General features: G+C 45.4%; 1 protein-coding gene and 1 pseudogene across 2 annotated transcripts in view; one reads left to right on the forward strand and one right to left on the reverse strand.

Annotated features, from left to right (window-relative positions):
* Positions 1 to 636: 636 nt before the first annotated feature.
* Positions 637 to 2,318, forward strand: LOC106583227 (transcription factor Sp5-like; annotated as a pseudogene).
* A 1,848-nt stretch (positions 2,319 to 4,166) lies between these two features.
* Positions 4,167 to 22,045, reverse strand: part of LOC106583226 (rho guanine nucleotide exchange factor 25) — a 49,818-nt gene continuing 31,939 nt past the window's right edge. Inside the window, exons 2-16 of one of the 2 annotated variants that reach the window (XM_014167150.2) lie at positions 18,451 to 18,791; positions 18,094 to 18,195; positions 12,863 to 12,990; positions 12,464 to 12,530; positions 12,131 to 12,234; positions 11,681 to 11,750; positions 10,562 to 10,651; positions 9,982 to 10,074; positions 9,448 to 9,498; positions 9,129 to 9,206; positions 8,711 to 8,902; positions 8,403 to 8,583; positions 7,340 to 7,542; positions 6,846 to 6,977; positions 4,167 to 5,466 (exon numbers count right to left, since the gene is read on the reverse strand). In XM_014167150.2, coding sequence (XP_014022625.1) covers positions 5,350 to 5,466; positions 6,846 to 6,977; positions 7,340 to 7,542; positions 8,403 to 8,583; positions 8,711 to 8,902; positions 9,129 to 9,206; positions 9,448 to 9,498; positions 9,982 to 10,074; positions 10,562 to 10,651; positions 11,681 to 11,750; positions 12,131 to 12,234; positions 12,464 to 12,530; positions 12,863 to 12,990; positions 18,094 to 18,195; positions 18,451 to 18,791 — 1,949 coding nt within the window. In that variant the 3' untranslated portion in view covers positions 4,167 to 5,349. The remainder of the gene's footprint in view (positions 5,467 to 6,845; positions 6,978 to 7,339; positions 7,543 to 8,402; positions 8,584 to 8,710; positions 8,903 to 9,128; positions 9,207 to 9,447; positions 9,499 to 9,981; positions 10,075 to 10,561; positions 10,652 to 11,680; positions 11,751 to 12,130; positions 12,235 to 12,463; positions 12,531 to 12,862; positions 12,991 to 18,093; positions 18,196 to 18,450; positions 18,792 to 22,045) is intronic. The other variant, XM_014167151.2, reaches the window with a different exon arrangement.

Consider the following 22,045-nt stretch of genomic DNA (forward strand, 5'->3'; position numbering starts at 1 on the left):
TAAAAAAATAAAAAAAATGCATTGGCAAGGCAGATAAAGCGTTTAGGCCTAATATCAAAACCAATCACCTTTGGATGAGAAAACACAGAATCCTACTATTTATGTTACTGCAAGTGCTTAATTACGTCACTTTTGTTTTGAGCCGACTTCGCCGTGGACTTTTAACAGGGCGCTTGGCTCTAGCCCGGGAGGCAGCCCGGTTCCAAATCGAATGCAATCAATTTAACTTTCAGCCAATGCAAAACACGCCAACACTGGCGCCCGGGCGAGATTAATCTAGCCCTCTCATTGACACACATGCGCGCACACACAGACGGTTCTTACTTTATCTGTACTGTGAAATCTCTCCAAAACGAGATGCTGCCAAGAATGTGTCGATTGGTTCACCGCACACTTCAAAGGATATCCAGTCATAGCGTTCGAGGCAATCAGTGAAGACAAGGATGCAGAAGGGATACAGCCGAAGCCCGTATTTTGGAATTAATAATTTCTACAATCCATTTTTTTATCCACTTTTATTTCTTCACAACAATATAAAACACGTTATGAAGTTTTTTTTTTTCTTCAGAAAATTAGACTGACTTTGTGCTGAGACCAGTTAAAAAACTAAGTTGGCCGCAGAAGCACGCAAAAGTCATGGCCGCTTTTCCGGGGACCGACCACTTTCTAAACCCTTTCTTACAGGTGAGGAAAATCAGTTGGAATTGTTTTTAGTGGAATTTGGTATGGGAGAGTCATTTCAGTGTTAGCCTTCTTTAGAGTACATTTTGAAATTGTCAAGTGCAATTGTTGATACATTTTCTCCCAATATATTTATAGGAATTCGTCTGGATTAATTTGTTAGAAGCAGTATTTTACCTTAAAATATTTACTCTATTTTAGTTAATTAAATACATTGACTACATCAATACAATTATAACACATATTTTAGAAATAGAGATGTAGAAGTCCACAGTAAAAGGTCACCACTGTTCTATAGTTTCTCTATATTATCACATTAGAAAGAAGGTCTAAGTTCTGTGTTATCACTATAATATCTTGATTTTGTATGTGGTTTTTGCTCAGGAATATCCAATTCAATAGTGTACAGCATGTCTAACATCCATTCTCTCTATACCCCATAGGACCGCACACCCAGCTCCTCTCCTGAGAACGGGCCCCATCCCCTCTCCTCCTTCCTGGCCCGACCCTGTGGCCAAGCCCGGCTGGGGGGCAGTGGACTGGGGCAGGAACGGCCACACTCATCCTATGAAGGGACCATGAGCTCCATGACTGGGATGCTCCAGCTATTGGGCAATGAAGTGGCCCAGACCTCCAGTCTAGGGGTCCAACAGGTGGCAACTCTGACAGTGCCAAAACTACATTTTCCTGGACACGTCCAGAGCGGACTGGACCTTCATCCCCACCGGCACCACCACCTCCATGAGCTGCCTCTCACCCCTCCTGCTGAGGCCTCCTCCACCCCGGCTGCCTACGCCTTTGAGCTCCCCCCAGTGAAGATGCTCGCTCCTCAGGTCCAGGTTAGCTCTCATACTCCATTCTTCCACCCCCAGCACAATGTTATGGGGGAGAACTTTCCTAACTTCCTCCAAGGTTCCACAGCAAGACACCCCCACCACCCTGGTCGGCATACAGAGGAAGGTCAGCAGTGGTGGATATTACCCCAGACCACCAGCAGCCCCCATGGTCATCAGCAACCTCATGGCCAGAGCCACCATCACCACCCTCACCCCTTTGCCCTGGACAGACAGCTGGTGTTGGGGAACCAGCCTCAGATTGCAGCCCTCCTCCAAGGCTCCTCCAAGTGCCTGCTGGGCTCCACACGCTGCTGCAGGCGCTGCAAGTGCCCCAACTGCCAGGCCTCCTCTGGGGGCACAGGGGCTCCAGCTAACGCTGAGGAACCAGGCCAGAGGAGGCTCTACATCTGCCACTTGCCCGAGTGTGGCAAGGTGTACAAGAAGACCTCCCACCTGAAGGCCCATCTGCGCTGGCATGCCGTGGAGCGACCTTTCATCTGCAGCTGGATCTTCTGCGGGAAGAACTTCACACGCTCAGATGAGCTGCAGAGGCACCTGCGCACACATACTGGGGAAAAGCGCTTCGGCTGACAGACGTGTGGGAAGAGGTTCATGCGGAGCGACCACCTGGCAAAACACGAGAAGACCCACCAGGGGGGAGGGGCCACGACAGCCACGACACCCAACAGGAGGCTCCACAGCCACAGGGTGGCACCAGAGGACCAGCCAGGAACATCAAGAAGGAGTAGAGAAAATACCAAAAGCCAAGTGACTCGCAGTCAGTCTGGTGTGTTTTATTGAGAACCCCAGCTCCTGTCTCTGTGTGTGTGGAGTTCAGGCCATGAGAACCTCAGAAAGAGCAGAAACACAGAAGGGCCAGTGTGGAGACAGAGTCAAGGGCAGACCAATGGCCTTTCTCTGGAGAAAGAGACTTCTTACAAACACACAAACCTTTACACCATCAAACCATTGTCATGACAACATGTTTGTCATGGTCATTGTAGCCAGCATTGTCACTGGGCCGCCAGCAGGAGGCCTGTGATCTTCAGAGGCTGTTCTGTTCAGCATGACTGCCTGTGTGGACATTGGCAATAAAAGCAGAAGAGTTGTGGTGGTTGAATATTCCTTTCTCATGGAACTCTAATGGAGATAACTGGTCTCAGAGAGGGACCAAAGACATCAGGGAGGAAGTCAGAATATAAATAATTTTGGAAATAATGCTGTAATGCTGTTTACAATGGCTATTTTCATTCAGTCTGCCAGTAGAGAATATCTGAATGCGGTGTTATGGTTTTCAATAACACCACACTAGAATGTATTGTACTAATTAAGGACCAAATTCTATTTTGGATAAGTAAAAAGTAACGGTTTATTGGCCTTATTTCTTAACTGTGTATTTTTGGGACATTTGTATTGATATAATACAATGTATTGTAAATTAATTAGATATATTAGTCAATTTAGCATGATGCACAGGATAACTGACGTTAGTTGTAATTTGGTTGTCAGAAAGCCAAAATAATAGTGTGATTCAATTAACACTGATCTACATTACATGAGTATAAAATCAGAAATAATCAAAACTATGTTTGAGTAAAACAAACTGTTTGAGCTTGGTTTCATTCAAGTAAAACAATAAAAGCCTGAACACTTTCAGTAATGTCACGGATTCCCTCGGTACTGCTGGTCATTCCATGCACCAGCTTCTGAGGTCTACTTCACCGGACTCTAGGCATCGCTGGACTGTTTCATTACGCTCACCTGGTTCCCATTCCCCCTGATTAGTAATTGTATATATGTGCCCTCTGTTCACCATTGTTTTGTTCGGTTATTGTTCCCAGGTCCGTTGTTCTTGTGAGTACCTGTACTTTGTTTTGGCTTTTGCACTGCGTGTTTTGTGAACTCGTTATTACGGGTCTCGTCCTGTGCATTGTTATTACGGGTCTCATCCCGTGTATTTATTAGAGGTTGTACCTCGCTCTTTAGTTTGGGTTACATCCCTGTGTTTTTGTATACGTGTTTGTTTTGGGATTCGTCCCCGTTCCTCTTCATGGCATGTTGTATTTTGGGTGGAGTATTGAAACCCCCTATTACGTATTCCTGCGCCTGTCTCCAATCACTTCTACAACGTGACAAGTAATGATAACTCAAATGATTGTTTAGCCATTTTGTCAACTGTTGTCAATTACTGTTGACAGCATATTTGAACATGTGCGTGAGCATCTTCTATCATCAGGTAGACATCTATCACCAAGCGCCCTATTTTGAGCATTTAAAGTTGTCCCTCAACTCACCATTTGAGGAAGCTAAATACCTGTAGTATTTTTCCAATACCCTCCCAAAGCCTGTTAGGTAGGCAAAATGAACCGCATGCACATTAAACAAATCACCAGTGGATGTGAAATGTTATTGTTTAGTCTTATACTGAATAAATTGAATTACTCTTGCTTAGCGGTGCTATTGTTCACTTTTTTATTGTTCCTGTGTGGTGGAAGTATTCATCTCACAAAGGCAACAGTTAGTGTTGGCTTTGTGAAGGAAATGGTCATTCTGGGAATTTCCAGGATATTTAAGTCATCTCACTATCAGTTTCTTTTTGGCAGTCTTATAACGTAACATGACCAGAAGTATGATGGGGAGAAACAGCAGCAGTGTTTCAGAAAGTTTTTTTATTATGATCCCACAGCAGATTATTTCCATTCATGACACTGACAGATGAGCACGCCCTCTATCCGTGTTCCCCTTTCCCCTCTCTCCAGAGTTTACAGTGGGCTTTGTATGGGTTTACGTGTGTTTTCTTCAGATAACGTTGGAACAATGGCAGGGTTAAAGTGGCCCCTTAAATGAAGGAAAAGTATGCATACCGAGCAACACAGTAATAATGGATAGACTAGACAATCATGACTGCTCAAGCCCTGGACAAATTCAGTCCCACAATCAAGCTCAAATATATCTCCAGCCCACAATGTCAACACTCTTGACCCAAAGGCTGCTTTATGAAATGGTGAGGATGAATTCAGAATAGGAGGATAGCTATTTAGGAAGAAGGACAGAGAATAGATATGGCATTACCTCCCCACTGCTGTTTTACTTTCCTTGTTGTGCAAAGTGATAAAAGCTGTCACACGTAGCAGTAGCATAAAGGTAATATGGTCCCCGTGTTTAAGAAAAAGCAACAGGAAAGGGCTGGCGACTTAAGTGGTAGTTCCCAAATGTCTATTTCTATATGAAAACAAATGGTGTTAAGAATGTCACCATATGAGTGATGCTGTAGAAACGGTTTCCAGTGTGAATAGGAACCGTTGCAATGCAGATGCATTCCACCAGTCACACGCATACCAACATGCACACACACACAGAGACCATTGGTTACTTTTCCTTTTCTCTCACAGAAACACCAGAGGGCTGCATTTCTGCTTCACTTCTCGCATCCCAATAGTAAGTACAGGTTACAAAATAGTAGAAAATGTAATACGATAACAGAAATACCAACAAAAAAATCCTAATTAGAAGCTAGAGATACCATAGTAATCGTAATATGTTATTAGGGTAATCACAAGAGTTGTGCTAGTGAACCTGTCTGAACTAACCCCGCCCCAGGCCCCCTGCCTGTCCTAAGTGGAGTGGAGCCAGGTTAACCAGGGCTCTATCAGCCTGCCCCCTCATTCGCTCTGGAGTGAAGGTTACACTAGGTACAGATCTAGGATCAGCTTCCTCATCCCCCAAACCTAACCTGGGGGAAATTCTAAACTGACCTAAGATCAGCGTCTAGGGGCAACTTCACCCTACACCCCTTCATTCAGGCTGTGAAGTCAAAGGTTATCACAGGTTATCAGCACTCATGCTCATGCAGAGAGAGTTCAGTTAGCTGATCCAGGTTGCCTGGGCGATGTGATGCGTAAGCCCCTCCCTCCCCCGGCATGGCTCCATGGTAACAGTCAGTACCCCCCTGAGAAGACCAGAGTAGACAGAGGCAGCGTGTTCAGTTACATACACATAGTGGAGTCATACCTGGGCCAAGAGGCCTAATATGTCAACTTTTATATCAAAGCCTTTATTACATAATCCGTTTGTACATCTGTGCAGTCTGAGTCATATTCCAAATGTAAGTATGTATCTGCTCCCGAGTGGTGCTGCGGTCTAAGGCACTGTATCTCAGTGCAAGAGCTGTCACTGCAGTTCCTGGTTCATATCCAGGCTGCATCACGTCCGGCTGTGATTGGGAGTCCCATAGGGCGGTGCACAATTTGGCCCAGCGTCATCCGGGTTTGGCTGGGATAGGCCGTCAACCCAGTGACAGGACTACACTTTTTTTTTCCAAAGGCCCCAAAAGTTCCCTATCCCCCTGTCTGCATCTACCAGAGAGAAAGAGTTGAGGAACTAAATGAAGTGTGGAAACATGCATGACAAGCCTCTGATAAGAGCCCTGAAATCAAACCCATTTCCTCATTTTAATGGGGAGAGTCTGGCTAAATAAGATAAACCACCAGTAAGGGCACTGGGCTAGTTATCCCTGGCAACTGACTGGAGAACATTGGGACAAAGGAATGTTTTTAACCCCTGAGCCTATCCAAAACTGACTAAGGATCAGATTGTCTGCTGAAGATGAAGTCAACCTCAGAGTTTTCTGACTTGGGATCAGCGGGACTTGACAGCAATCTTTATCTTTATGGTTTCTATAGTATTTCTAGGAACTGACCATAGATCAATATGACAGCCAGCCAGGGTGCCGTTAGTAGTGTAACCCCAGCTGGGAACAACAACAGGATATCTCCATTCGGACAGAGGATAGGACTGGCCCAGTCATTTCCCTCTAGCACTGGCAACCACGACAACCCGGGCCAATGGCCAGGGGAATAATATGATAAAACAGTAAAGAACCTGGGGAAGAGCTGAGTTCACAGCTATTTATAAACTAAACTAGTCACTGATCTGTAGTGATGAGAGAGTTTAATGACAGATATCCGGCACATTTCTTTATTTAACTAGGCAAGTCAGTTAAGAACAAATTCTTATTTACACTGACGGCCTACCCCAGCAACACTGGGCCAATTGTGCGCTGCCCTATGGGACTCCCAATCACAGCCAGTTGGAATCGAACCAGGGTTTTTAGTGACAACTCTAGCCTTCGACCGCTGCGCCACTCAGGAGCCCAAATGGCAGTGAGTCCTAAGTTAACTCAGACTTTCCCGTAATGTAAATCATGCTTTGATTATATTTCTGTAGAAATAGGATTTTGTCAATGTGGATAGCAGTATATCACTGCTATACTACGAGTGTTGGAGTCAGTGGGTTCTTATTGTATTTCTCTGTAGTGTGGTTGAATACCTGTAAGCTGTGCTGGGTAGGGGGGCACAGGCCGTTGGACACCCCCTGGCAGTGCCTGGCCTCATGGGACAAGCTGAGCTTCAGAGGGAGGTGAGAGGGACGGGGTGTTGCAGGGCTAAGGTACAGTGGGGACTGAAAGAGAAAAAAGAGGGGTGAGTAAGAGAAAGACAGACATGGAGAGAGATAAATAATTAGGTAATTAGATTAAATATTTACACTTTAGTCATTTAGCAGACGCTCTTATCCAGAGCGACTTACAGTAGTGAATGCATACATTTCATACATTATTTCTTTTTTTTGTACTGGCCCCCCGTGGGAATCGAACCCACAACCCTGGCGTTGCAAACACCATGCTCTACCAACTGAGCCACAGGGAAGGAATATATTCTTACCAGTGGCTACTGACACTATTGTATCTTCACTTTCTGTGGTCAGCCTCCCAAATGGCACCCTATTCAATAGGGCTTCGGTTCCCTACTATTATTAGTGCCTACCTGTGTGTCTGCAGTGGGTCCCTGGCTGGGCAGGTGCAGGGAGGGCAGAGAGGTGTTGTAGGAGTGCAGGTAAGGTAGCCGGTGGCGGTCAATGGAGGCCGAGGAGTGGGGTCGCAGGCCAGAGGTCGTTGCCACGGGCGCCCTCATGGCTCGTCCCAGGCTGTTGGACTCCCTGCGCTGGTACTCTATAGGAGACTGGAGAGCTATGGACCACAGGAGATGGGGGAGGACAGGAGGTTAGTTGTAGGGAGAAGTGAGATACAATCATGCAGTTGATGCTTAACAAATGGTACTATTCATTTGTTTATTGAGCGTCTATAAATGTATCCATATACGACAGAATCAGTCAATTGATACAGTGTTGCTCCCCTATTGCAAATACTTAATAAACACAGCTTAAAAATATCCTGAAATGTTTCATCATATTTTCAAACATGCACTGAGTGTACAAAACATTAGGAACACCTTCCTAATATTGAGCTGCACCCCCTTTTGCCCTCAGAACAGCCTCAATTCGTCGAGCCATGGACTCTACAAGGTGTTGAAAGGGTTCCACAGGGATGCTGGCCCGTGTTGACTCCAATGCTTCCCACAGTTGTGTCAAGTTTGCTTGATGTCCTTTGGGTGGTGGACCATTCTTGATGCACACAGGAAACTGTTGAGTGTGAAAAACCAAGTAGTGTTGCAGTTCTTGGCACACTCAAACCAGTGCGCCTGGCACCTACTACCATACCCCGTTCAAAGGCACTTCAATAGTTTTTCTTGCCCATTCACTCTCTGAATGGCAGACACACAATCCATGTCTCACTTGTCTCAAGGCTTTAAAATCCATCTTTAACCGGTCTCCTCCCCTTCATCTACACCGATTGAAGTGGATTGAACAAGTGACTTCAATAAGGGGTCCTAGCTTTTACCTGGATTCACCCGGTCAGTCTATGTCATGGAAATGTTTTGTATACTTGTGTAAACATCAGAGAAAAAAGTAGTACACTAAATAGGGAATAGGATGTCATTTGGAACACATGATGTATGTGGCCCTGGGTCCAGCTGTCAGCAGCAGTACCGTTGAGGAAGTTCCTCTGTGTCTCCAGGATCTGGACCAGGTCGTTGACCCAGGCCCTCCGCGTCTCAGGGGACGATGCCTGTAGGACGAAGCGCGTCACGCTCCCATCGGGCCCGCGGGACGTCAGCACCAGACGACATGGGTCCTCCTCACAGTGGTCCTCCACACCCAGACAACTGAGCTGCAGTAGAGAGAGACAAGGGTCACACACACACACACACACACACACACACACACACACACACACACACACACACACACACGCGCGCCCAGAAACACAAACACACACAGTACTCCGTCATTCTTACCTTGATGCTGTTTTTAAATGTGTACCCTGGCAGAGAGAAGCCTTTCTTCCTGTCGATTGGCTCACTGATAATGACCAGCTGTTCAAACAGGAAGACACGCCTCTCCTTGGCACGAGACAGGAAGCTGCTGTCCTGCTCACTGACTGTAAAGGTGTCCTGCTGGAGCAGCTTCCCCTGGGCTGTGATCTTCCCCTGAGAGAGAAAGAAAGAAAAACACTCATTTGAGTCATATAGCAGACACTCTTATCCAGAGCGACTTACAGTAGTGAGTGAATACATTTACATACTTTTCTGTACTCATCATGTATAATGTTTTTGTTTGACAAGTGATATCAAACTGGTTTCCACCTGTTTTCAGTAATCTCATACATGCTTGCCAACTGTACTAGAAAACAGCGTCTGGTGTCTGATATCTCACCTCAAAGCCCTGCAGCCTGCCCACATTCATCATATCATTACAGCGCTTGGGCACGAAACACATCACCTCCACCGCTCTCTGTGTGTGGAGGGAGGGTAGAGAGGGGGGAGAGAGAGGGGGAGAGGGGGGGGAAGAGAGAGGGAGGGGGGGGAGAGAGAATTATGGTTTGCAACTTAAAACAGTATTTTTTTTCTCGTTCTCCAACAGAGCTGTGTACATGAGAGAGAACTCTGTGTGCAGTTCACAGTAATATCACAAGTAAGTGTTGGAAATGTTTTGACCATGACTGTTTGTACCATGGTTTTGGGAGAACTCTCACCTCCAGCTCTGAGGTATCCCTTCCTGCTTTGGTGTAGTACTTCAGGAAGTCCTGAGGGAGCCAATCAGAGAATAGTTACTGAATGTTTCAGAGGGATTTCTGAACAAAATGGGACTGTAGTGTATCTTGTGTTTCATCATGTAAGAGCGACATATTATCCACAGTGAGATGAGGGAGCTGATAAGAGGACTTGGGACTCTTGGGACAAAAGCTTTCAACATTCATCTCTAAATCACAGTAAAAGCTCCCACAATGCTGGGGGGGCAGGCTGCTTATTCTCCAGTCACTCACAATTTGTCTTTCTTCCTGCCTTTCTTTCTCTTCATCTCTTCCAGTGACACGTCATTCAATACAGCTCCATTACACGATGACTCAAATCAGCTAGGGCTAGATGACATCATGCTAATTATACCAGTTCTTTTCCATATTCCAGAGGGATTTCAAACACACACGTATATGCACACAGGCACACAGGCCGACGCGCTTGGACAAGTACACATACAGAAGCGCACGCAAACACACACACACACACACCTTGAGCAGTAGTTGGTATTTCATGATCCTCTGTACTGGTTTGATGAGCAGGTCGTTGAGTTGTAGTCTGTGGCCCAGCTGCTGCCTCAGCTCCTACAGAACCAGACAGGTTAGCTCCTCATAGCAACACACACATAGGACACACACATAACTAAGGGCAGCTTCGGGTCAGTCAGACAGAACCCACTGAACAAAAATGGATTGAATCAACGTTGTTTCAACGCCATTTCAACAACAAAAAATGTATGTGATGATGTTCAATCAACATGGAAAACTGATTGGATTTTCAGAAAACGTCTTTTTTTGTTGATTTCACATTGAATTCAAGTTAGTTGACAACTCAACCAAATGTAAATCAAAACTAGATGTTGAACTGACGTCTGTGCCCAGTGGGAAGACATACAGAACTAAGGGCAGGTTTGGGTCAGTCAGACATAAACAGACATAGAATTAGCACTTAAGATACAAACAACCCAAACCAGAGTTAGAGAAATAAGAGGAATTGGGCTAGAATGATGCCTGAGTGGGATTCAAGTGCTCTTAAACTGTCCTTGTAGTTGTACTGTGAAGAGTCACTCACCTCGAAGTAGGTCTCGATATACTCTGAGACAATGTGCTCTGACTTGGGCTTGTTCTGACAGTACACTACGTACATGTGGAGACGCCGCTCCTAGAGGTCCAAAAACAAACACAGAGATGATGAGAGAGCTATACCAGATGGTGGCGCCTGTGGTCCCTGTGTGTGAGCAGGTCTGTGTGTGTGTTGGTGTGTAGGCTAAGTGTCTCCCCCATTATGGATGCTCTAACCCTCTTATTCCTCTGTTTGACTCGGTTCTCCTTCCCCTCCAGGCCCTTTTGAAATCTGTTAAATAAGAGGAGGAACTTTGCCTTATTAAATGGTTCCGGCAGCTTGGGAAGAATCGTTTAATTCACTGTTGCTTAATAAACTTGCTGGACTAATGAAGGAACAGAGAGAGAGAGACAGGGAAGTGGGAGAGAGAAAGAGAGCGAGTATGTGCGTGTGTCTATAGAAAATAATGTAAGAATGTGTGTATGTGTGCATGGACTATTTCCTGCCAAGGTCCTGCTCTTCTCACTCGGCCTCATTTTTTCTGTGAGATCCTGACCTTCACACACAAACCCAGCTGTGTGTGTGTGTGTGTGTGTGTGTGTGTGTGTGTGTGTGTGTGTGTGTGTGTGTGTTATGCGCACGTCTGTGTGTTTGTGTGTGTGCACTAAGTACAAACACAGCTGTTTATTTGCTTTGAATGTCATTTATCTGTCATTATGGCTCATTTGGTTCTGCAGTTTCACAAACAGCCTGGCGTTTGAACACTGGCTCTTTGTAACTGGACCTGTTAGCTGACCGTAGCACAGCACAAAGCCCTGTAGGATAATTATGCCTGCACTTATTATTATTCTACTGGCTTTCGCCTCTCCTCTCCTCCAGGCAGCCTGAACGATCAAGACACATCTGGATGGCAGTGAACCAGAGACGGGGACAGTAAACACAGTAGTACTCTGAAGAGACCAGGACTTCTTACCAGACACACAGAGGGACACCCTGGAACTTCATTCCAAATACAAGAAAACAGAATCAAAGACCATGTAAGGGGCTAGGTTGTCATGGTGCGCCCGCAAACAAAGAGTTACACTTATGCAAACACATACACGAATGCACACACACACACAGACTCACATGCTTGATGAAGAGTTGGGCCAGTCTGTCGGGCTCAGACACACACTTCTCCAGCTCCCCCAGGAGATAGCTGTGACACACAGAGCAGAGAGGAGGGTCGAACACCAATATACACTCGTCTACACACACACAGGCAGAGGGGAAGAGACACACAGATACACACGCAACTATACACATGGAAACAGATACACACAGAAACACAGAAGGAGCGAGAGAAACAGCTCTGACAGGCTTTCCCGAGACCACACACACACACACACACACACAGGAAATATCTGACAGCCATGTGGATTCAGTGTGAGAGCATCAGACTTATATGATACGTGCTGATGAACATGCTCCAGTCTCAGTGAGCTCTCACACACACTCCACACACGCTCTTCACATAAACAGCGCTCAGTATTCACATTCACATACACACACACGTTTAGCCAAGAGCGTGAGACCTACTCTTTATGCCAGTCATAGATCTGGTGGATGTTCCCGAACACTATCTTGTCTTTGCCCTTCATGTCCTCTGGAATCCCGTGAGTGGCCATGCTGGCCATGTAGCCCTGGGCAGAGTAGAAGACACACACACTACCTCAGGACAGGAAGTACTGCTACTTCACAGGAGGGCATCTGGCTATAGTCATCATTGTGTAATATGGTAGAGACAATAGCATAATAACTTCTATGGCATAACAAAAAAAAGGAGACTTTAGGTGTACTGTACTTTATATCACAAAAATAACTAATAGGGGGTCAGCATAAAAAATGTCACATGATCGATTTGTCACACACCTCTACTATGAGGCCCAGGTCGTCCACATACAACTTCTCTGTCTCTATCAGCTCTGTCAGCACATATCTGAGAGAGAGAGAGAGATGAGTTGGCTGTAGTAATAGAGGGCAGCCATGAAACAGCGTCTTCTCTCATCACAGTGAGGGATGGGGTTCTCCCAGAGTGGAGCCAGCACTTCCATCACACCGTTAGCTCTCATTAGGACACAGCATACTGAATTACATCCCAACTGACACCATATTCCCTGTATAGTACACTACCAGGGACTTAATGACTGCAGCACCAGGAGCACTTAGATGCTGCATTATACTGTGGTGGAAAACTGACAGTCCATTAATGGGATAGGGACCACAAGACTGGACACATTGTGGGTTCACGTGGAGGTCACAACCACCTACATGCTCTTCTCTAAGGCACTCCTCCTGTCCTCCTCACTGTCCATGGTGGCTGACCATTGGCTGGTCGAGTCATCAATCAGGGAGGAGCCATCTTCTTCTCCTGGGAGAATAGTGGAATAATGTTGGTTCTGAAAGAAGAGGGTGGAGAGGTGAGCTCATACATGTATTCACTCCAGGTCTGTTGACTGTAAGCATATGTCTGCTATACAAAAAAAGCATAGAGTCCAGGCCCGACAGACAGTTCATGAATTGGACCTATGGCTGGTAGCTCCTAATCCAGGAAGCAGACGTCCATGGGAAGGAGAGGGAGGAAGTAGGTAGACTCCTCAAGACAAGGCCAGCACCCTGTGGGCTGTTCCAGGAGGGAGACTCCTCAGGGCAACTCCAGCATCCTGTAGGCTGTTCCAGGAGGGAGACTCCTCAGGACAACTCCAGCACCCTGTAGGCTATTCCAGGAGGGAGACTCCTCACTACTTATCCCCTCTGAAAAAAAACTGCCTGCCGTGACACTTAGTCTACACCCCCTGTACTCTGATAGCAATAAGCACTTTTCCATTTATTTTCCTTTCTCTCTTTCTTGCCTAGGTGATAGCAGGCTGAAATAGCAAGAGATTAATATTTCAAAGAATAAATAAGTCTTCACCTCAAATACAGGCTAATCTCTGAATAGGAATAAGAATGTAATCTTCTCTTTCTAAGACTTCAGCCACCCCTGTATTTATCTGCACCACCGCTCAACCCCTCTCTCTACTACACTAACACTCCCCATTGTCAATTTATGGACCAGTTCTATCTCTCTCTCTCTTTCTCTCTCTCTCTCCTGGCCTTGTCTTGTCCCCCTACTTCCTCTCTCACGTTCCCTCTCTATGACCTGTTTTTAATGCTGGGTTAAGTTATCCTTCCATCACTTTCACCTCCTTCGTGACCAATCCAGGCCTGGTTAGGCTCAACAAAACCCCCAATCATGACAAGATCCTGAATTGCCACACACACACAAATGGGTGCTGATGTCCATGATAGCCATATCGCGTCTGACTCATGCTTCCTCGTATCCTAATGTTACCACTGCCAGGCAGCCCACAGACAGTAGGTCTTTTCACCAGTACCTAAGCTATGTTAAAGGGATCGCAGAGCTCCTGATGGACCTAGTGAGGTAGCATATTCATGGCAGCTCAGCTCAGGGTCATCTCTTCTGACCGCGAAGGGGAGGTAAAGGCAATGGCAGAGCTGTGATAAGAGTCCTAAAGATTTAGATATTTATTGACCCTCATGGAGCGTTTCAGTGGTTAGAATGTGTCATGGGGTGTAAACGCTGGAGTTTCAGTAAGAGTTAAGAGGGGGGAGGGATTGAGAAAACATTTCCAGCCTGGCCATTCCCCCTAGCACTTCCTCAAGCCCCCCCCCATTTCCTCTTCTTCCGTCCCGTGAATTCTCCAGTCTCTCTAAGCCTGACCTAGACTCACCCAAGACACCCTGTTCTGACCTCCAGTCCCCCTCTACCTCCCTATTTCCTCCCCTTGACAGCCTCCCCTGGTTTCTCTTCTATCCCTATTACCCACGTCTCCCTCAACCCCTCTCTACCCCTACCCCTGCTCCCTAACCATGTTATATCCAGCATCCCTGTAGCTCTTTCTCTAACACCCACGTCTTAGTCTTCCCTGGACCTCTACTCTACTAACCCCCCTCCACCCACCCCTCCAGCCCTCCACCCCCAGCTCTGAACCTGTTTTCAGCTCCCCAGTGAGTCTGTGGACGCATTAGGCTGTCCGGGGCTGATCTGCTGCCTCGCTGCTTGATCACTTCCAGATGCAGCCTGGAAAATCCCACAGGATTGATCCCACTGCACAGGGCTTTCTTAAATGTTCTTTAGATTTAAAGTGGTGAGAGTTTTTTCCTGATTGTTTGAGGGCGAGAGCGTGTGTGCGTGTGTGTGTATTTATGTGTTTTTGTGTGCATGTGCGTGAAATAACTGATAAGGCAAAGTTGTTCTTTGAAGATAATGTTTGGGTGAATGGGAGTTACTGCCAGATACACTGAATATACTGTACAGCATTCCCAGTGACTATGGATTTGCGGGGGAAACTGTTATGTTTTATAAACATTAGCTATACTAATTTAGCATACTCCTCTGGTTTGTTTGATGACTCTAGCATTGCTTATGTGTTCTGTTTGAATGTTAATGCTCTAATTTCCAGGATTTTTGCATTAACCAATAAGCGGTTGCCCAGCAACAGAGGTATCTCAGGTTACATGAGGACAGACTTGATGTTTTCTGACCTTACATCTATTTATGGTTAATTCTCCTCCGCTTTCTCTGTGGGTCAGGATTCTTTTTCTCTCTTTCTCTCTCTACCTCTCTTACTTTCTTTTGTTATTTCTCTCTCTCTCTCTCTCTCCTCTTTCTCTCCCTCCCTCTCCCTCCCTCTCTCTCATCCCTCTTTCCCTCTTTCGCCACCTCCCCCCACTCTCTCCTTATTGAATATTGATAGGGGTTTTAAAGTGAGTTGTTTCAGCCTCAGTGCCCGTGTTTGACTAACAGGGAAATGAATGCTCTGACAGCTGTAATACTGTGAGGGAAAAATGTATTTGATCCCCTGCTGATTTTGTATGTTTGCCCACTGACAAAGAAATGATCAGTCTATAATTTCAACAGCGAGAGACAGAATAACAACAAAAAAATCCTGAAAAACTCATGTCAGAAATGTTCTAAATTGATTTGCATTTTAATGTGGGAAATAAGTATTTGACCCCTCTGCAAAACATGACTTAGTACTTGGTGGCAAAACCCTTGTTGGCAATCACAGAGGTCAGATGTTTCTTGTAGTTGGCCACCAGGTTTGCACACATCTCAGGAGGGATTTTGTCCCACTCCTCTTTGCAGATCTTCTCCAAGTCATTCATGTTTCGAGGCTGACGTTTGGCAACTCTATCCTTCAGCTCCCTCCACAGATTTTCTATGGGATTAAGGTCTGGAGACTGGCTAGGCCACTCCAGGACCTTAATGTGCTTCTTCTTGAGCCACTCCTTTGTTGCCTTGGCCGTGTGTTTTGGGTCATTGTCATGCTGGAATACCCATCCACGACCCATTTTCAATGCCCTGGCTGAGGGAAGGAGGTTCTCACCCAAGATTTGACGGTACATGGCCCCGTCCATCATCCCTTTGATGCGGTGAAGTTGTCCTTTCCCCTTAGCAGAAAAACACCCCTAAAGCCTAATGTTTCCACCTCCATATTTGACGGTGGGGATGGTGTTCTTGGGGTCATAGGCAGCATTCCTCCTCCTCCAAACACGGCGAGTTGATGCCAAAGAGCTCCATTTTGGTCTCATCTGACCACAACACTTTCACCCAGTTGTCCTCTGAATCATTCAGATGTTTATTGGCAAACTTCAGACGGGCATGTATATGTGCTTTCTTGAGCAGGGGGACCTTGCGGGCGCTGCAGGATTTCAGTCCTTCACGGCGTAGTGTGTTACCAATTGTTTTCTTGGTGACTATGGTCCCAGCTGCCTTGAGATCATTGACAGGATCCTCCCGTGTAGTTCTGGGCTGTTTCCTCACCGTTCTCATGATCATTGCAACTCCACGAGGTGAGATCTTGCATGGAGTCCCAGGCCGAGGGAGATTGACAGTTCTTTTGTGTTTCTTCCATTTGCGAATAATCACATCAACTGTTGTCACCTTCTCACCAAGCTGCTTGGCGATGGTCTTGTAGCCCATTCCAGCCTTGTGTAGGTCTACAATCTTGTCCCTGACATCCTTGGAGAGCTCTTTGGTCTTGGCCATGGTGGAGAGTTTGGAATCTGATTGATTGCTTCTGTGGACAGGTGTCTTTTATACAGGTAACAAGCTGAGATTAGGAGCACTCCCTTTAAGAGTGTGCTCCTAATCTCAGCTTGTTACCTGTATAAAAGACACATGGGAGCCAGAAATCTTTCTGATTGAGAGGGGGTCAAATACTTATTTCCCTCATTAAAATGCAAATCAATTTATAACATTTTTGACATGCGTTTTTCTGGATTTTTTTGTTGTTATTCTGTCTCTCACTGTTCAAATAAACCTACCATAAAAATTATAGACTGATCATTTCTTTGTCAGTGGGCAAACGTACAAAATCAGCAGGGGATCAAAAAAAAAATCCCTCACTGTATCTCTTTGTTCTCTAAATCGCCACAGAATCAGCCTTTGTGTACAGAGCTCTAACAATCAAATTGTATTTGTCACATCTGCCGAAAACAACAAGTGTAGACCTTCCCGTGAAATGCTTACTTACAAGCCCTTAACCAAGAATGCAGTTTTATGAAGAGTTAAGAATATATTTAATAATTAAACTAAAATGAAAACATATTTTACAAAAAGGAATGCAATAAAATTGCAATAACAGTGCCTTCGGAAAGTATTCAGACCCGTTGACCTTTTCCACATTTCGTTACGTCACAGCCTTATTCTAAAATATATATATTTTTAAAGAATCTTCAGCAATCTACACACAATACCCCATAATGACAAAGCAAAAACAAGTTGTTAGAATTTTTGCAAATTTATAAAAAATAGAAAAGACAAATACCTTATTTACATAAGTTTTCAGACCCTTTGCTATGAGATTCTAAATTGAGCTCAGGTGCATCCTGTTTCCATTGATCATCCTTGAGATGTTTCTACAACTTGATTGGAGTCCACCTGTGGTAAATTCAGTTTATTGGACATGATTTGGAAAGAAACACACCTGTCTATATAAGGTCCCACAGTTGACAGTGCATGTCAGAGCAAAAACCAAGTGATGAGGTTGAAGGAATTGTCCGTAGAGCTCCCGAGACAGGATTGTGTCGTGACACAGATCTGGGGAAGGGTACCAAAACATTTCTGCAGCATTGAAGGTCCCCAAGAGCACAGTGGCCTCCATCATTCTTAAATGGAAGAAGTTTGGAACCACCAAGACTCTTCCTAGAGCTGGCCTCCGAGCCAAACTGAGCAATTGGGGGAGAAGGGCCTTGGTCAGGGAGGTGATCAAGAACCCGATGTTCACTCTGACAGAGCTCCAGAGTTCCTCTGTGGAGATGGGAGAACCTTCCAGAAGGACAACTATCTCTGCAGCACTCCACCAATCAGGCCTTTATGGTTTAGTGGCCAGACGGAAGCCACTCTTCAGTAAAAGACACATGACAGACTGCTTAGAGTTTGCCAAAAGGCACCTAAAGGACTGTGTGTGTGCGTGTATGTGTGTAACCCTTACCAGACTGTGTGTATCCCTGTCCTGTAGTAGGTCAGATAGGTAGCTGTGACAGAGAGGGTGTGTTGGAGAGTATGCTGCTGGACTCACCAGGCCATCATTCCCCTGCACAACACACAACATACACATACACGCACACACATATATATATACACACACACACACACACACACACACACACACACACACACACACACACACACACACACACACACACACACACGTAACCTATTCACGTTACTTGGGCATTCATATTAAGTCATTGGCGTCAGGGGTTTGTCCTGAAGTGACGTTATCACAATCTTTTTTATAAAAACCTCTGTGTGGATTCCAAGGCTATAGTAGAGAGTAATGCCTCACCAAGTCCACATCAGTGCAGGGGAGGATGGTGTAGTTCTCCCCCTGCTCCAGAGGCCTTCCAAGGGCTTGGCCGTTAGGGAGGAGGGGAGAGGGATGCTTCCCATCCAGCCTGTGGACCTGCCTGTCCTCCTTGCATCCCCCTCCTCCTTTCACTCCTCCTCCTCCCCCCACGCTCAGCTTGCGGACAGGGTTGGTGAGCCACTTCTTCAGGGCACTGACGGAGTGCCGTGACCCACCAGGGGAGGAGGGAGAGCAGGGGCTGGAGATGCCAGAGGCCTGGGGGGCCACAGAGCCTACGGATGGAGTGATGCTGCCCTCACTGCCGGCCACAGAGTACGACTCTACAGGGGATACAGAGAGAGAGAGGTTTTGGTTATTCAGTTATTGAGGTAATTTAGTCCGACTTGATTTAAGCACAGGTTTTTCTATTGGTTACTTCCTTAGAATACCTTGAATTTATAGATTAATGTATTAACAGTACTCCATTTCCCAGTACCAGCTTTAATACCACAGCAACCAGGCCATTTACTGCTTTCTAACCCACACAGAGCTCTCATGTGGATATTGCCTTTCCACCTCACAAAAATGTGCTTAAATGATCTGTTTTAAGCCGATAAAGTATTAATACCAATGTAGCACAGGGAGTCACATGCCGGGCCGAAATAAACCACATTTAATCAACAAATCCACAGGTGGAAACTCACTTCACAGTACAAAGAAAGAAATAGAAAGAACAAGATACTTTGGCTCGGACACTGTTTATCTACAGAGGTGCTATCTGTGTGTGTGTGTGTGTGTGTGTATGAGGGGTGGTGGTGGGTGGGGGGGGGGGGTGGTAGGAGGCATTCTAAGCTATGGAGAGAGCTGTTGATTAGACGTCCTAAAATAGTTCACACGCGACAGCTGACACAGCCATCGAGTCAGCCTACCGATGTGATATCATCACTGAGAGAGAGACAGGAAGAGGAGGAACAAGAGTGTGGAGTGGGTCTGCAGGGAGAAAGGGGTAAACATATTGGAGGAGGTTTATGTTAACACATACTGTATATGTCCTCAACGAGAGTGTGGATATGAGTTTTAAACTCATGCTGTGCTGGGCTGAGTCCGGCCCACCCTGTCTTCTCTCTCAGGGGGTAAGGAGTTGGTGTTTACAGAATGGTATACACTGGCTGACCCCACTGTATATTTGGATTCCAGTGAGACATTGCAATGACAGTGAAAACGAGGAAAGGAAGAGGTACAAAGGGGAAAAGGAGTGAGAAAGAGTGAGAGGAATTGAGAGGCAGGAGATGGAGGGACGAACACACAGTAAAATAGTTTGAGAGGAGAGAGAGGAAGACAAGAGTGAAGAGTTTTCTTGGGAGACGAATGAGGCCTTGAGAGAGTGCAAGAGCTAGCTGACTGAGACACTGTCTGTCTGTAAGTCTGTCTTGTAGTGATGGAAAAGCAGCTGATGTAAATCATGACAGCCAAAGCCAGCCCTAATCACACATTCTATCCTAACCATTGTTTCCTGTACTCCTAACTTAGCATTAGTGGGCTAATACAAGTGCTGTCACTCACTCACACCACAGAATGAATTCCATTAACTAAGCCTTTAGACTATGGAAAAGAGTATGATCTCGAACACACTGTTCTGATTAGGAAGCCCCAACATTAACGTTTGATTTTGTTCTGCTGATCTTAGCAGTGGCTTAAGCTCTTTGTGGCTCTTTGCTGCCACTTTGGCCACCTCCCAGACTCTAACTATGTACCGTTAGCACATTGATTTAAGCTGTAATCATAAAAATGGGGTATCGGGCCCAGAGAAAAGCTGAGACAGAGATCTTCTGTAAAAGTCTGACACAGCCGTTTTTAGGAGTCACCACATTGGCGGTAACATTGTTAATAACATGGCCATTTCTCTGGTACTGTTCACTTTTAATTTATACCCAGCTAGCACGTTTGGTTTCTTGGAAGTTGTGGAAATGTATGTTTTGGTTTCACATTGGTTGTGGGAATGAAGCCATACGTTTCCTGACCGTTAAAACTGAACGTTTTTTAAAGTGGATATTTCATCTGTTCAGGGAACTTTTATTTTTAGGTTGCAGGAAGGTTCTGAGAACGTTTTACTCTGGTTCCTTGAAAGTTTTCCTGGGAAGTTTTATTAATGCTCTGAGAACGGAAACTGTAGGTTATTTTCAGTTTCTTTTAAACTTCCTTAACTTTTACTGAATATTTCAATAAGTGTTTTAATAACACTGCTAGCTTATTTTCGGTGAACTTTTTTTTACTCCAATCACAGATAGGACACATGGAAATTAATTTCCTTGGGCTTTAATCGTGCAAACACTTTTTTTTTATTGTGACACGACATCAGTGAGATTGAAACCTATAGTCTTCTGTTCTCTATCCATAAAATTAGTCCACTGCACCACCATGATGGAGCGAGAATACAATGTTTTTTTACACATACATTCATTTTGGTCTTTTCAAACAGTCTCCATTTCAAAGGAAACAAGCACACATTAAGATGTGTGGCCAATTAGAGGGCACGGCCAACACACCTGAACACACTTAACAAGATTGAGGATAGAGTTTTGTTGATGCTAAGAACGGAATGTATTGTAAATGTTTTTACAGTGCATTCAGAAAGTATTCAGACCCCTTCCCTTTCTCCACATTTTGCTACATTACAGCCTTATTCTAAAATTAATTGTTTTCCTCATCAATCTACACACAATAGCCCATAATGACACAGCAAAAACAGATTTTATAATTTTTTGGAAATGTATTTAAAATAAAATACATATATACCTTATTTACATAAGTATTCAGACCCTTTGGTATGAGACTCAAAATTGAGCTCAGGTGCATCCTGTTTCCATTGATCATCCTTGAGATGTTTCTACAACTTGATTGGAGCCCAAGGCACACACCTGTCTATATAAGGTCCTACAGTTGACAGTGAATGTCAGAGCAAATCCAAGCCATGAGGTCGAAGGAATTGTACATAGAACTCCACGACAGGATTGTGATGAGCAACAGATCTGGGGAAGGGTACCAAAACATTTATGCAACATTGAAAGGCCCCCAAGAACACAGTGACCTCCATCATTCTTAAATGAAAGAAGTTTGGAACCACCAAGACTCTTCCTAGAGCTGGCTGCCCGGCCAAACTGAGCATTCGGAAAAGGGCCTTGGTCAGGGAGGTGACCAAGAACCCGATATTCACTCTCACAGAGCTCCAGAGTTCCTCTGTGAAGATGGAGAACCTTCCAGAAGTACAACCATCTCTGCAGGACTCCACCAATCAGGCCTTTATGGTAGAGTGGCCAGACAGATGCCACTCTTCAGTAAAATGCGCATGACAGCCCACTTAGAGTTTGCCAAAAAGCACCTAAAGGACTCTCAGAACATGAGAAACAAGATTCTCTTGTCTGATGAAAGCAAGATTGAACTCTTTGGCCTGAATTTCAAGTGTCATGTCTGGAGGAAACCTGGCACCATCCCTACGTTGAAGGATGGTGGTGGCAACATCATGTTGTGGGGAGATTTTTTCAGCGGCAGGGACTGGGAGACTAGTCAGAATCGAGGGAAAGATGAACGGAGCAAA

This window comes from Salmo salar, chromosome ssa22, assembly GCF_905237065.1.
Source record: "Salmo salar chromosome ssa22, Ssal_v3.1, whole genome shotgun sequence".
In the NCBI taxonomy this organism is placed as follows: Eukaryota; Metazoa; Chordata; class Actinopteri; order Salmoniformes; family Salmonidae; genus Salmo; species Salmo salar.